Source organism: Hypanus sabinus, chromosome 6 (assembly GCF_030144855.1).
Source record: "Hypanus sabinus isolate sHypSab1 chromosome 6, sHypSab1.hap1, whole genome shotgun sequence".
NCBI lineage: Eukaryota > Metazoa > Chordata > Chondrichthyes > Myliobatiformes > Dasyatidae > Hypanus > Hypanus sabinus.
Genome location: NC_082711.1, coordinates 139,183,517 through 139,200,213, shown reverse-complemented (window position 1 = coordinate 139,200,213; position 16,697 = coordinate 139,183,517). Strand labels below are relative to the sequence as shown.

The window sequence follows — 16,697 nt, the reverse complement described above, 5'->3', positions numbered from 1 at the left end:
CAAGTTAAATAAGATTATGTGCAAGTAGTTGCAGGAAAATACCTGTTCTTGTTTTATGATCGTGCACTTTGGTTTGAAAGTTGTTGCAATGACTTGAAGTAGATGAAGAAAAAAAGCTATCAGTGCGCCAAAACTGAAAGTTCATCACGAGACTGCACGCACTTTAAGATCAGAGTGTCATGGTGAGCCTGCTTTGTAACAGTGCGGCAGTGAATTAGCCCGTGGCAGGAGCTTGGAACCTTAACATGTACTGTTAAGGAGCCTGTCTTTCAAATAAGCCAAGATTTATTATGCTGTATACAAAATGTGCCTTAGTTCATTAACGTTGACATTACAGATCAAGTTGTTTTGAGAGTGAATGTTATTGGGCACTCATTCCATGTTAATAATGCAGCATCAAACTGAGAGGCCTTCTGCCCCATTGCTAAAAGCTCCCCATCTCGCAGCTTCCAGTGAGCATCCTGTCCTGAACCTGTACTCCATGACCTCACCCAGCCATGCAAAACACACTTTTTTCCCTCTCTATGATCTCGCTCTCGACATCCTTGATCTTCCCCATCCTCACCCAATCCAGCCCAATCCCCTCTTCCACCGAGACAAAGAGATTCCAAATGCTGCAGAGGCCGGTAAAGACCTGACCCCAGACCCTCCATTCCTAACCCTCCCCTACCCCGACTCCCACACACAGCCACAGGAGGGAATTGGGAGTGCTGAGGGGTGCAGTTATTCTTGAGTTCAGGAATGACCAACTCCAGCTACAGTTTGCTACCATAACCAAGCCACTGTAGCATAACCATTGGTACTTTGGAAATTGTTGGCAGGTGTGTGTGTGTGTGTGTGTGCGTGTGTGTGTGTGTCTTCTATGAACCAGACAGATAAATCAGCTTGTCGCTGCATCTGAAATCACTCCTCAGTTCCTGGTGAGGGTCAGCTACTGCCCTCTAGCTCAAATCACACTGGGATTTCAGACCGGATGACGTCAGGATCCTTATGGATCACTGGTGCATCAGAACCTGCTGCTGATTAACTCAGAATGCTGCAGAATTCACCAGAGATATGTTCAAAATAGAAAGCATAACTTGAGAACGGGTGAGAGTCACAGATGGGAACAGCACAGAAGCAAGTCCTATTGAAACCTTTAATACATTATGTCCATACAAACCTTTCTGCCTTTCGTCATTAACCCTGCTTTCCCACACCATGTCAGTACACTTCTATGCATAAGTGCCTGTCTAAGAGCCTCTTAAACAGTAATTGCTCTACAATGGGAAGAAGATATTCACTATTTATCCTACCTATGCCTCTTATCCTTTTGTTTATTCTTTGGGAAATCAAGTTCAGCTTATACAATCTCTCCTTTTACGGAATAAGGTAGATGAACTTGTTGCACAATTAGAGATTGGCAAGTGTGATGTTGTGAGCATCACTGAGTCGTGGCTGAAAGAAGATTATAGCTGGGAGCTTAACATCCAAGGGTACAAATTGTATTGAAAGGACAGGCAGATAGCCAGAGGGGGTGAGGTGGCTCTGTTGATAAAAAAAAATGAAATCAAATTCTTAGAAGGAGATGACATAGGATTGGAAGGTGTAGAATTCTTGTGGGTAGAGTTAAGAAAGTGCGTGTAAAAAGACCCTGATGGGAGTTATATACAAGCCTTCGAACAGTAAAAAAGATGTGGGCTACAAATTACAACGGAAGATAGAAAAGACATGTCAAAAAGCACAAAATTACAATATTCATGGGGGGAGTAAAAAAAAAGTCAAAGTAAAATTTATCAGAGTACATGTCACTACATACAACCTGAGATTCCTTCTCCTGCGGGTGTACTTGGCAAATCTATAGCAGAGTAGTTGTAAACAGATCAATGAACAACAAACTGTCCAAATTTAAATAAACAGCAATAAATAATAATGAGTATGAAATAAGATGATAAAGAGTCCTCAAAGAGAGATCATCGGTTGTGGGAACACCAGAAATAGAGTGAGTATAATTATCCCCTTTTTGGTCAAGAGCCTGATGGTTGAGGGATAGTAACTGTTCTTGAACCTGGTGGTGCAAGTGCTAGTATGCAGGTAGATTGGGAAAATAAGGCTGCTATGCAATGGACCGGAATTGATTAGAGAGCTTAAGGTAAAGGGATGTTTGGGGGACATTGGTCATAATATGATAATTCACCCTGCAATGAGGGAGAGAGAGAGAATTTAAAGTCAGATGTATCAGTATTACAGTGTAGTAAAGGGAATTACAGAGGCATGAGGGAGGAGCTGGGGAAAGTTGACTGGAAGGGGACACTAGCAAGGATGATGGCAGAGCAGCAATGGCTGGAGTTTCTGGGAGCATTTTGAAAGATCTAGAATTGATACATCCCTAAGAAGAAGTATTCCAAAAGCAGAATGACACAACCATGGCTGACAAGGGAAGTCAAAGCCAACGTAAAAGCCAAAGAGCAGGCATGTAATAGAGCAAAAATTAATGGGAGGTTAAAGGATTTGAAAGCTTTTAAAAACCATCAGAAGGCATCTAAAAAAAGTTATAAAGGAAAAGATTGAACACTAAGTTAAACTATCCAATAATATTAAAGAGGATACTACAAGTTTCTTCAGATATAAAGAGTAAAAGAGAGGTGAGAGTAGATATTGGACCACTGGACAATGATGTTGGAGCAGTAGTAATTGGGGACAAGGAAATGGCAGAAAAGCTGAATAAGTATTATGCATCAGCCTTCACTGTGGAAGAGACTAGCAGCATGCTGGAAGTTTGAGAGTGTCAGGGGCAGAAGTAAGTGAAATTGCCATTACTAGGGAGAAGGTGCTTGGTAAACGGAAGGGTCTGAAGGTAGGTAAATCACCAGGACCAGATGATCTACACCCCAGGGTTCTGAAAAAGGTGGCTGAAGCTATTGTGGAGGCATTAATAATGATCTTTCAAGAACCAATTGATCCTGACAAAATTTCGGAAGTGTCACTCGATCATCAGTAAGGGAGAGAGGCAGAAGAAAGGAGCGACACCTGGAGGAGAGGTGTTAGCATGGATAGAACATTGGCTCATTGGCAGGAGGCAAAGAGTGGGAATAAAGAGAGCCTGTTCTGGTTGGCTGTCAGTGACTACTGGTGTTCCACAGGGGTTTGTGGTGGGATTGATTCTTTTTTCATTATATGTTAATAGATGACAATTGATAGCTTTATGGCCGTTTGTGGATGATACGAAAATAGGTGGCAGGGTTGGTAGTGTTGGGGAAGCAGGGAGGCTGCTGAAGAGCTTAGACAGATTAGAAGAATGAGCAAAGAAGTGGCAGATGAAACAGAGTGTCTGACAGTGTATGGTTATGCACTTTGATAGAAGAAATAAAGGCATAGACTATTTTCTAAACAGAGAGAAAATTCAAAAATCTGAGGTGCAAACGGTTTGGAAGTCCTCGTGCAGGATTCCCTAAAGATTTAACTTGCAGATTAAGTTGGTGATGAGGAAAGCAAATGCAATGTTAGCATTCATTTCGAGAAAACCATAATATAAAAGCCAGTATGTAATGTTGAGGCTTTGTAAAGCACCGGTAAGGCCTCACTTGGAGAACTGTGAGCAGTTTTGGGCCCCCTATCTAAGAAAGGAAGTGCTGACATTGGAGAGTGTTCAGAGGAGTTTCAGAATCAGAATCAGGTTTATTATCACCGGCATATGTCGTGAAATTTGTTAACTTAGCAGCAGCAGCTCAATGCAATACATAATATAGGAAAAAAACAAAATATAATAATAATAATAAATAAGTAAATCAATTACAGTATACATATATTGAAGAGATTAAAAATTGTGCAAAAAAACCAGAAATAATATATATTTAAAAAGTGAGGTAGTATCCAAGGGTTCAATTTCCATTTAGGAATGGGATGGCAGAGGGGAAGAAGTTGTTCCTGAATTGCTGAGTGTGATGGTAACAGTGAGAAAGGGGCATGCCCTGAGTGCTGGAGGTCCTTAATAATGCTCACTGCCTTTCTGAGATACCACTCCTTGAAGGTGCCCCTGGTATTTTATAGGCTGTGTAGTAGCCCCCATTCAAGACAGTAATGCAGCTGTCAGAATACTCTCAAGAATGATTCTGGGAATTAAAGGGCTAGATTATGAGGACCAATTGATGGCTCTGGGCTTGGACTTCCAGGAATTCAGAAAAATGAGGGGGTACCTCATTGTAACCTATCGAATGTTGAAAGGCCTCAATAGAGTGCATGTGGAGAGAATGTTTTCAATGGTAAGAGAGTCTAGAACCAGAGGGCACAGCTTCAGAATAGAGCAGGGGTTCCCAATCTTTTTTTATGCCATGGACCAATACCATTAAACAAGAGAGCCCATAGACCCTAGGTTGGAATAGATGGACATCCATTTAGAATGGAGATGAAGAGGAATTTCTTTAGCTAAAGAGGGATGAAGCTGTGGAATTTATTGTCATAACTGGCTGTGGAGACCATCATTGGGTATATTTAAGGCAGAAGTTGATAGATTCTTGATAAGTCAGGGTGTAAAAGGTTATAGAAAGAAGGCAGGAGACTGGGGTTAAGGGGAAAATGTATCAGGCATGATGAAATCATGCAGACTCGATGGACCAAATGGCCTTATTCTGCTCCAAAATCTTATGCTGTTAAGTGCTAATCAACTGCCTGGAGTGTTCAGTGAGGATTTTAACCTCTCACTTTGGCAGTATGAGGTGTCCACCTGCTACAAGTGGGCTTCAATTGTACCGGTACCCAAGAAGAATGTAGTGACCTGTTTCAATGACTGTTGTCCAATAGCATTTATATCTACAGTGATGAAGTGTTTGGAGAGCTTGGTGATGGAACATATCAACTCCTGCCTGAGAAGTGACTTAGATCAGCTCCAATTTGCCTACCTGAGTAACAGGTCAACAGCATCTCATTGGCTCTTCACTCAACCCTGGAACATCTGGAATGCAAAGATGTGTACATCAGGATGTTCTTTATCAACTATAGCTCAGCATTCAGTACCTCAAAACTAATCAATAAGCTCCTAGACCTTGGCCTTAATACCTTTTTGTACAATTGGATCCTTGATTTCTTCACTGGCAGACACCAGTCAGTTCAGATTGGCAAGAACATCTCCACGATCTCCACCTGAACAGGTGTAACACAAGGCTGTGTGCTTAGCCCCCTCCTCTGCTTTGCATTTATGACTGTATGGCTAAGCACAGCTCCAAAGCCATATTCAAGTTTGTTGACAGCATCCTATCATAGGCCAAATCAAACCTGATGACACAACAGCATATAGGAGAGAGATTGAATATATGGCTAAGTGGTGCCTTAACAACAACCTGTTACTCAATTTCAACAAAACCAAGGAGCTGATTTTGAATTCAGGAGAAAGAAACCAGAGGTCCATTAGCCAGTCCTCATCAGAGGATCAGAGGTGGAGAGGCTCAGTTACATTAAATTCCTAAGTGTTATTACTTAAGAGATCTGTCTTGTGTCATCACATAAAGGTAATTGCAAAGAAAGCACGGTAGCGCCTCTACTTCCTTAAGAATTTGCGAAGATTCGGCTGACATCTAAAACTTTGACAAACTTTTATAGATGTGTAGTGGAGTGTATATTGACTGGCCAGGCTGCATCACAGCTTGTTATGGAAACACTAATGACCTTGAACAGAAAATCCTACAAAATAGAGTGGATATAGCCCAGTTCATGGGTAAAGCCCTCTCCAGCATTGAGCACGTCTGCATGAAATGTTGCAGCAGGAAAGCAGCGTCCATCATCAAGTGCCCCCCACCACCTGAGTTATGCTCTCTTCTCATTGCTGCTATCAGGAAGAAGATAGAAAACCCTCAGGACTCCTACCACTGGGTTCAGGAACAGTTAATTACCCCTTTAAGTCAAAGCGGATAACAACAATCAGCGGGGGAGATGAGGCTGAGTACAGGGCGACGGTGGGAAACTTTGTCACATGGTATGAGCAGAATCATCTGCAGCTTAATGTGAAAAAGACTAAGGAGCTGGTGGTGGACCTGAGGAGGGCTAAGGCACCGGTGACCCCTGTTTCCATCCAAGGGATCAGTGTGGATTTGGTGGAGGATTACAAATACCTGGGGATACGAATAGACAATAAACTGGACTGGTCAAAGAACACTGAGGCTGTCTACAAGAAGGGTCAGAGCCGTCAGTATTTCCTGAGGAGACTGAGGTCCTTTAACATCTGCCGGATGATGCTGAGGATGTTCTACGAGTCCGTGGTGGCCAGTGCTATCATGTTTGCTGTTGTGTGCTGGGGCAGCAGGCTGAGGGTAGCAGACACCAACCGAATCAACAAACTCATTCGTAAGGCCAGTGACGTTGTGGGGGGTGGAACTGGACTCTCTGACGGTGGTGTCTGAAAAGAGGATACTGTCCAAGTTGCATGCCATCTTGGACAATGACTCCCATCCACTCCATAATGTACTGGTTTGGCACAGGAGTACATTCAGCCAGAGACTCATTCCACCGAGATGTAACACTGAGCGTCATAGGAAGTCATTCTTACCTGTGGCCATCAAACTTTACAATCCTCCCTCGGAGTGTCAGATACTCTGTGCCAATAGGCTGGTCCTGGATTTATTTCCACTTGGCATGATTAACTTATTATTTAATTATTTATGGTTTATATTGCTATATTTCTTCACTATTCTTGGTTGGTGCAGCTGTAACGAAACCCAATTTCCCTCGGGATCAATAAAGTATGTCTGTCTGTCACTCAACATTGCTTGCCCCATCATTGAAATGTACCCACAACCAGTGGACTCACTTTCAAAGAATCTTCATCTCGATATGTATTGATTATTTATTTAATTCCTTTTTGTATTTGCACAGTTTGTCTTTTTCACACTGGTTGAACACCCAAGTTGGTCTGGTCTATCATTGATTCTGTTATGGTTATTATTTTATGGATTTATTGATTATGCCCACAAGAAAATTGATCTCAGGGTTGTATATGGTGACATTTATGTACTTTGATAATAAGCAACACACACAAAATACTGTAAGAACTCAGCAGGCCAGGCAGCATCTATTGAAAAAGACGTTTCGGTCCGAGACCCTTCGACAGGCAGTTTGCCTGTCGTCAGAAGGGGCTCAGCCCAAAATGTCAACTATACTCCTTTCCATAGTTGCTGCCTGGCCTGCTGATTTCCTCCAGCATTTTGTGTGTGTTGCTTGGATTTCCAGCATCTGCAGATTTTCTCTTGTTTGGACTTTGATAATAAATATACTTCGATCTTTGAAGTCAGCTAGTCCAGGGTCTTCCTCTGCACTTTCTGCAGTGCAAGTTCATCTTTCCTATAGTGTGGCAATCAGAACTGCATATAATATTCGAAGGTCAGCCTAACCAGTGTTGCAAAGATGCAACACAACATTGTAACTTTTAATGTTGCATATGTCTTTGTCACCAGCCTATCTGACTCTGTTGCCATTATCAGGGAACTGTTGACTTGACCCCCAAGGTTGCCTTGCTCAAAATCAGAGGTTTCCAAATTGCCCCTTTGAGCCGAATGTTCACAGTTGGCCTGACATCATGTTCAATTAAACATTACTCAGTGTTACAACACACCTCTTGGGAAATGAACCACACAACTTTTGTGATAGGTTTACATATCTTAATCAGATCGGAGCTCAGTTGTGACAGTATAAACATAAAAAAAATTGAAGATCTGGGTGTTCAATTTCTTTTTTTTACTGAAGTATTATGTTTTAACCATTGGCCATGCTCTGTCACCATGTACTCGAAGATTTATAACTGCAAACTCTATGATAGGCTTAAATGAAAATATGTAGTGTCAGCAACAAGAAGCTGTTGATATGTTGTTGGCAGTGTGTAAATACCATGAAGAGTTAACTGTAATGCAAAGCACAACATGTGGTGATTGGTGAGGAACATTGGGGTTGTTAAAGGTTAGAACTACTGCCACTTCATAGGCTGCACCATTTCATTCTGCTGATTCTGTCATTGTACTTAATTATTGTAATATTTTTGTCAATTTTTAAAAATTAGAGGATGAAGAGGCAAACCGACTTGGAGAAAAAGTAATCCTCAGGGAGCAAGTAAAGGAGTTATTCAATGAAAAATATGGTATGTTTATCTCCAAACTTTGCTCAATCTTCCTTTCAGATTTATACTCAGTGGCAACTTTATTAGGTACCTCCTGGTACATAATGACTATGAGTCTATGTCTGTGGTCTTTTGCTGCTGTAGCCCGTCCACTTCAAGGTTCGATGTATTGTTCATTCTGAGATGCTCTTCTGCACACCACTGTTGTAACACCTGGTTATTTGAGTTACTGTCACCTTCCTGTCAGCTTGACCCAGTCTGGCCATTCTCCTCTCACATCCCTCATTAACAAGGAGTTTTCACTCACAGAGTTGGCTTTCACTGGATGTTGTTTTTCTGTTTTCCACACCATTCTCTGTAAAGTTTAGAGACTGTTGTGTGTGAAAATCCCAGGTGATCAACCGGTCAAAGTCACTTAGATCACATTTCTTCTCCAATCTGCTATTTGGTCTGAATGACAGCTGAACCTCTTGACCATGTCTGTATGCTTTTATAAATTGAGTTGCTAACATATGATTGACTGATTAGATTAACTGATATGATTGACTGATTAGCGTGCATTATGTCCATTCCAATATTTATAATTTCATACTCTTCAAAAATAATAAATTTTCTATTAAATTAGGTTTTTTTGTAATTTGCGCCAAATCAGTAAACAGTCATAATAATCTTCCTTTTCATTTTGTGAATCAGGAACATAGCAATGTTACCAATGGAGGCACACATTTGGCTTGGAGCTGAACTCTGATTACCAGTGTTCTGACTTAAGAATGCACTAGAAGACTCAACACCAGTTCCACACCCTCCCACCCCCACAAAAAATAGATGTGAATGTTAGGTGGTCAAATGGAATTTTCAAGATTAATGAGGGTATTAATGAGAACTGTATTAGTACCAGCCTCCTGATGTCATCAACCAGACAAGCTTCTGGACAGCTAGGAATAACAGGACTGAGAAGCTTTACCAAGCGATCGAGCAGTTTGAACTGTGCAAGCCTTAAATATAATATAAAATATAAAACAGTTCAGCACAATAATAGTCCCTTCAGCCATAATGTCTGTGCTGACCATGATGCCAAATTAAATTAATTCCATTTGCCAGTGCCTGAACCATATCCCTCCATTCCCTGCATGTTCTTGTGTCTATCTAAATGCCTCTTGACCATCACTATCATATCTGGTTCCATCACTGTGTAATAAAAAAAAACTGCCTCACATATCCTTAAACTTTCCTCTTCTCACCTTAAAGCTATGCCCGCTTGTATTTGACAGATCTGCACTGGAAAAAATAAACTATCTTCCTTATCTATGACTCTTGTAAATTTATATACTTTATCAAGTCTCCCCTCAACCTCTGATGCTGCAGAGAAAACAATCTCAAGTCTGACCAAATATAGCAGATGTTCTCTAAAGCCCTTTGTGATTTATATCCATGGTATTTTGCCTTACAGGAGAAGCTCTTGGACTGAATCGACCAGTTTTGGTACCATACAAGTTGATCCGAGATAATCCAGAGGCCATTGAAGTCACAGGACTACCAGATGATGTCGCCTTCAGGAACCCAACTACCTACGATCTTAACAGGCTAGAGAAAATCCTGAAAGTCAGAGATCGAATTAGGATGATTATTAAAAGTCAATTACAGTAAGTGTGAACCATCTACTCCTATCAGTCCACTTGTTCAACCCATGTGGAAGTAGATTTGAACTGAGTCGCTGATGTGGAATTTGGCTGTTCAGTTTTCAAATTGCCAGGATTCATTTATTTGGATCACTATGCCAGTTAATTGGGTCAGGAGACTGTTGCCAAACATATCCTAACTAGTGTCATTCGTGCATGCTTGTGTGGCTGTTAGACACTAGACCACGTTTAGAGTGAGAAGTTTTTAAATAGTGTCAGTTGCGTGTGTTTGTGTTCAAAAAACAGTAATTTTAGTCACTGATTGTTGACAAGAAGTAAGTGGTAAGGCTATCTTGCTCACTTCGGTGTTCAGGTTTGGAAGTGCCAGAGATAACTGGGAGTGAAAATGAAACTATTTCATGACTTCAACAAGTTTAGAACTATGAAGAATTTGAAGGTATCAACAATCATCTTGAAGGTTTCAATGAAAATGAAGATTTGGAGGAGGCAATTGTCAGTAGCATTGTATGAAGGCAGTTCATTATCTACTAGGTTTCTGTGTTGATTATGTTCATTGAATACACTGGATGAATTCCTTCATCAATTGGTAGTGTTCTTATTTGTTCTGTATTTTATTTAAATACATGTTTTGTTACCCAGTTAGTCTTTTTTATATTTTAACTATTTCCATGAAACTTCAGCTTATTGGGGCAGCCACTTAATTGGACCAAAATGTACTGGTCCCAATTTATTCCAATTTACTAGAATCTACTGTAGTTAATTCATTGTGAGTATTGAGAAATGTGAAGATCCTCAGAAAGTGAATATCTAATGTTTCTTTTAGATTATATTGTCTTGGAGTCATAGAAAACCTACAGCACAGTACAGGCCCTTTGGCCCACAATGCTGTGCCAAACATGTCCTTACTTTAGAAATTACCCATCGCCCTCCATTTTTCTAAGCTCCTTGTACCTATCCAGGAGTCTCTTAAAAGACCCTATTGTATCCGCCTCCACCACCATTTCCGGCAGCCCATTCCACGCACTCACCACTCTCTGCATTAAAAAAACTTACCCTGACATCTCCTCTGTACCTACTTCCAAGCACCTTAAAACTGTGGCCTCTTGTGTTAATCATTTCAGCCCTGGAAAAAAGCCTCTGTCTATCCATATGATCAATGCCTCCCATCATCTTATACACCTCTATCAGGTTATCTCTCATCCTCCGCCACACCAAGGAGAAAAGGCCAAGTTCACTCAACCTATTCTCATAAGGCATGCTTCCCAATCCAGGCAACATCCTTGTAAATCTCCTCCGCACCCTTTCTATGGCTTCTACTTCCTTCCTAAAGTGAGGCAACCAGAATTGAGCACAGTACTCCAAGTGTGGTCTGACCAGGGTCCTATATAGCTGCAACATTACCTCTTGGCTCCTAAACTCAATCCCACGATTGATGAGGCCCAGTGCACTGTATGCTTTCTTAACCACAAAGTCAACCTGCACAGCAGCTTTGAGTGTCCTGTGGATTCGGATCCCAGTCTGATCCTCCACACTGCCAAGAGTCTTACCATATTTACTACTGCCACAAAGACAACAAATTCCGTGACATTGCTAGTGGCATTGTCGCGAAATTTGCCATCCTCCCGGCAGCTCCACGTGCAGTTTTCCTTAATAATCTGAATTATATAATAATTACAGAGTCTGATTCAAATAGCTGCTTTCTTAAGAGCAAGAAATAGAAAAGTTTGAATAGGTTAAAGACTAACTTTGAACATTAGCTTGTGGTAGTTATTTTAATGTGGTTCATTGTCAATAAAGCAAAGCCTTTTCTTCCTCCACTAATAGGGAGAAGAGGTTAAATGTTGCAGATTTACAATCTTTAGGAAAATAAAGGGAAAGATGAGACTTTTCCTGGTTAGGTAACTTTGATTTGTCAAGCACCATCTCAAAAGCCAATGATAGCAGCTCTAAAGTAATTGTGTATAGTTTTGAAAGGGAATAAATTACAGAACTGTAGACATGAGGTAAAAACGTGGGACTGTGAAAAGAGCTCTTTCAAAAGGCCAGTAGAGTTACAATGACCCTAATTGTACCCTCCATCACTGTTTGATTTTAATTGAACTTAGTTTGCCCAGTACTTTGTCATTAAACAGCAATACAATTTTTTTCCACATGTTTCTTATAAAGGCATTTGGACTACTCAGAGTGTTTCTGGTTACACTAGACAGCAATTTTTTCTGAAAATGTTGATTTCTTAGAATTTTTTTTCGTTTATGATAGACTGCTTGTACCATTGCCTTAATCAAGGTAAGAAGTAAAATAGATAACAGTCTTTAAAACAAGAGGGTAGATAGTGTTAAAATGACATACTGTAGGAATCACAAGAAATTAGAAACAGGAATTGATTGTGGACTTCAGAAAGGGAAAGTTGAGGAAACACACACCAGTCCTCATCGAGGGATCAGCAGTGGAAAGGGTGAATAGTTTGAAGTTCCTGGGCATCAATATCTCTGAAGATCTATCCTGGGTCCAACATATTGATGCAATTACAAAGAAGGCACAACAGCATCTATATTTCATTAGGAGTTTGAGGAGATTTATGATGTCACCAAAGACTCACAAATTTCTACAGTTGTACCTTGGAGAGCATCCTAATAGGTTGCATCACCATCCGGTATGGCGAGGCCACTGCACAGAACTGGAAAATGCTGCAGAAGTTACAGGCTCCGCCCAGCTCCATTGTGGGCACCAGCCTTGCCAGCATCCAGGACTCTTCAAAAGGCGATGCCTTAAGAGGGCAGCATCATTACTAGGGGACCCAACACCCACAACATACTCTCTTCTCACTGCTATCATCAAGGAGGAGGTACAAGAGAATGAAGACATACACTCAACATTTTAGGAACAGTTTCTTCACCTCCACCACATTTCTGAATGGACAATGAACCTTGTACACAACCTCACTATTTTTTCCTCTGTTTTTACACTACTACTTGTAATTTATGTTGTTTTTATTATGCATTGTACTGTACTACTGTAAAACAACAAATTTCATGACATATGCTAGTGGTATTGAATCTGATTCTGATTCTAAAGTAGTGCACAGCATAGAAATAACTTTGCAATCAGTAGAGCAATAAATTTGTCCAACCTAGTTTAGTGATAGTACAATTCATTTTATTTGATATTGATTTGATACATTGTAACAACTATAAACCTTTCAGGTGTTGTATTAGATGCAAATATTAACCTGCAATTTCAGTTTCTTTTTAAAGAGGTTACTTGTACTGTCCTTTCGGTCAGCTACTTGTAGAAAGGACACACTGTCGTGCAGAAATGAGGAATGAGCATTGTTCAGGGCTTTGTGTCTCACTTAAATGACTGGATGTAAAAAATCCTAAAGCAACTTTTGAATCACTTTGCAAAATTCTGTGATATTCTGGGCAGCATTTATCCCAACAACTAAGGCTTCACAAAAATAGATATACAGTGGGTTTCAGTTATTTGAAACTGGGACTGGGACATTTTGGCCCAATTAAGCAGCTGCCCCAATTAGCTGAAATTTCATGGAAATAGTTAAAATTGTATATAAAAAAAAGACAAACTACTGTTTAACTGAGTAATAAATTATATATTTAAATGAAATATAGAACACTACCAAAACTACTGCAGTACTATAAATCTGTGTATTAGTCCCTAACAGTTACTGATGGATGAATTAATCCAATGTATATTGCTGTGTTCTTTTGATTGACTGTAAATGAACAAAATCAGTGCAGACACCTAGTGCAGATAATGGACTGGCTTCAGACAGTGTTTTCAATGAATGCATCCTCCAAATCTCCATTTTCATTGTAAGACTCAGGATGATTGTCGATACCTTCAAATTCAGTTTTACTCTTGGCTGTTCTTGACGTCTTCAAGCATGAATACTTGAGATCATGGTGAGCAAAACTGCTCAGAGTTGTCTTATTGCTTATTACTCGCTAACTATCAGTAACAAAACCACTGCTTTTTAACACAAATACACATAAGTGACACTATTTAGAAACTGTTTGGTCTAAGCACAGTGTATTGTATAATGGCTACACTACATGCATGCAACAACGCTAGTTAGAAACTGTTTGCAAAGTCTCCTGTCCAAAATAAACAAAGGGGATCCAGGCTATTTTCTCTATGTGTTTCTGTTCTTTAAGAGTTGTGCCAAATAAGCAGCTGCCCCAATTACCTGATAGCCCAATTGACTGGAATCCACTGTATTTGATTATGATGGGGAAATTAGCACCTACGTTTGATATCATCACCTGACCTCCAACGGCTATGAGCAGTCTTCCTGGATTGGTGCATTTTGAAGCAAACTCTATCCCCTTTATGCAGAGTGCCCATTTCATCTTTTTTTTAAATGCCAACACAGAATTTTGAAGCTAGTACTGAAAATTATGAAGATATCTAGACAATAATTTACATGGAACAACACAAGACATTGGAAGAACCTAGTGGGTCAGGTAGCATCTGAGGAGGAAACATTTTGGATTGTGACTCTTCAACTGGATGTGATGAAGGGCCTTGAACTTGAACCATTAAACTGCCCTTTTCATTCCGTATACGCTGCCTGACCCATTGAGTTCCTCCAACGGTTTGTGTTTGGCTCCGGATTCCAGCACCTGCAGTTTCATGTGATTCCTCTAATTCACATGGTGCCCGAGGAGAGATACGTTGCAACACTGGGCTGAGTCACTGTGACTATCCAAAGGGATTCCCACTCATGTGGATCCTGGACCTGCAGAGCTACTGTGAGGCCAGGGCTAAGCGACAGATGCCACTGCAGCTGTCACTCCACTCCACTGATGGACTCTACAGAGTGTGGCATTGGAACCAAATCTAGCTGGAATACTTCAGCATCACACTGGGAAATCCGCCCTTCCAATCCTATATAGATCAGTCTTGGGGTAAGATTGAAGACCACATAGATTTCATTGTGATTTCCTCTGTCTAGAAGGAGATTAACCTTTTTTTTTTTCAAATTTTATTTCTGTTTAGTAGATGTTTTGTAAGTTCTATCTTTATATCTTGAAAGACATAAAAATTAAATACATAATTATAAGAATTTGTGCTGAGACCTTGTTACATATTCCCAGCTCCCAGGTGCAGATGGTCAGGGAAATGAACCCTCCCCACCCAGTCCAGGTAAGCTGGCGGGAACTGTGGACAGTCAGCCTGGCTCAGGAAGATTCACCCTAGTAATTAGAGGAGGAGACAGTTCTAAGTCTGGTCGTATTTGGCTGTCAAGTAGTGACATCCTTTATACAGTGGTAACTGATGTGGTTTTATTTTTGTTCTTCTACAGGCCTTTTGCAGAAATTTGCAATGAAGCATCTAAATCAGGTGAGATATTATATTTTTCTTGTTATTCCACTAAAGTGTTGTGTGGGAGCATTGACCAGGATGTACCCATTGGTAGATTCCCTTCCAATGTGATAGAACCAAACATGTCGCCAGCTTCAGTCTTGGTGAGGGTGACAGATGAACTGATCGATTGCTCTCCTGATCCTGATCATTGTATAATGATTCCTGCAGAAAGACTGAGTCTACATTGGTGAGCAAGTAGAATCAGTGATTGCCTTATTGGCTCAGTAAGCTCATTCCAAACCAAATCAAGTGGTCAGGATTAAAAATCTCCATTTAAATCAAGACGCAACAGGCAAGATCATGTGAAGAATTTGTTTCGGCATAAGCAGTCTCTCAGTATAAAAACTCCTTTCCCCTTCAGCTCTCAAGTAGCAGACGAGTCCAGTGTGGGACCTACAGACTCAACCAGGGGAGAGGCAGGAAGTGTGTGGATGGTTTGGGAGCTGATGCATTCCTTTCACCAGCTACACTGGGCTTCTGCTTACCCCCAATCAAAATCAAATGTTACACCTCCATTTTAGGCCAGGGATTCCCACAATTTGGCAGAAATGCTTCACTCTTTAGACTCAGCTTTGAGAATGTCCTTGTACTGTTTTCTCTGTTCGACTGGTAATGTATTGTGGTGGTGGGGCTTAAAGCACAGTGCTTGTTGGGTGCCAGGCATATGAACAACATGACCTGTCCATTGAAGAAGGTTGAGTACAGATGGAGCCTGAAAGATGGCATTGCTTATCCTGCCAGCAGACTGAGGATGTTGTGAGGACATCATTAGTTCTATCACTCCAGCACTTTATGGTGCCTACCGTAGGCACGGAGGGGTGGGGGTGGGGGGGGAGCGAGGATCACCACTGTCTCCTCCTGCAGGATATGAAGTTTTGATAGTTTTCCTTAGGTGGCCAGTAGGTGCCCTGGCACAGTGAAAGTAATAGGGAAATTCATTAGTGCCCTCATTTGCTAGGACTTTCATTATGGGTCTTTATTATCAAAGGGTGTTATTGTCCAGTAGAGAAATGAGCTTGGTGGGTAGTTAAGAATCAATCAGTATGAGACCACTGGCTGCGTATATTCTGAACAAAATTCTCAGGTTTTCTTTCCCATTCCAGTTGGGTTTTCCGTGATGCCGGGTTTCCATTTCTAGATTTCTTTAACTGAATGCAAATTCATCTGTCATGGTATTAATAACAAACCAGGCAGTAATAATGACTGCAGTAACAACCATTGCCTTTGTTTGCACATAAGACATTCTCCTCTAAGGTACAACACACTAACTGGCTTCTCTGGAGTCTGTTCCCTGGGGAGAGAAGAGGATACAAATCCTCGGGAATAACGTGCACAGAGTCAGCAGGTCCCATGGGAAAGATTTGCTGCTAGCTACTGTATAGTTGAATAGTAAACCTTACTAGCATATCTTCCCATGGTAACAATGTGTACTTTATCGTTTCAAGCATCCAAACCAGAGGCGGTGCACAAACGAAAGAGAAGAAGAGTGTCAGAAGGGAATGTCATACCATCATCTTCAGGCATGGAAGCAGGAGTATCGCCAAATCCCGTCTCCCTTGTGGTAATGATTTTATTTTAATTGCAAGTGGTGT

The 16,697-nt window shown here is 40.9% G+C and overlaps 1 protein-coding gene across 7 annotated transcripts in view; it reads left to right on the top strand.

The window, feature by feature from the left end:
* The window catches only part of gtf2ird1 (GTF2I repeat domain containing 1), a 202,936-nt gene that overhangs the window by 172,985 nt on the left and 13,254 nt on the right, over positions 1 to 16,697 (top strand). For 6 of the 7 annotated variants that reach the window (XM_059973054.1, XM_059973053.1, XM_059973056.1 and 3 more), the window contains 4 exons: positions 8,021 to 8,098; positions 9,528 to 9,720; positions 15,044 to 15,081; positions 16,551 to 16,666. In XM_059973054.1, coding sequence (XP_059829037.1) covers positions 8,021 to 8,098; positions 9,528 to 9,720; positions 15,044 to 15,081; positions 16,551 to 16,666 — 425 coding nt within the window. Of the gene's footprint in view, positions 1 to 8,020; positions 8,099 to 9,527; positions 9,721 to 15,043; positions 15,082 to 16,550; positions 16,667 to 16,697 lie in introns of those variants that run through there. The other variant, XR_009512780.1, reaches the window with a different exon arrangement.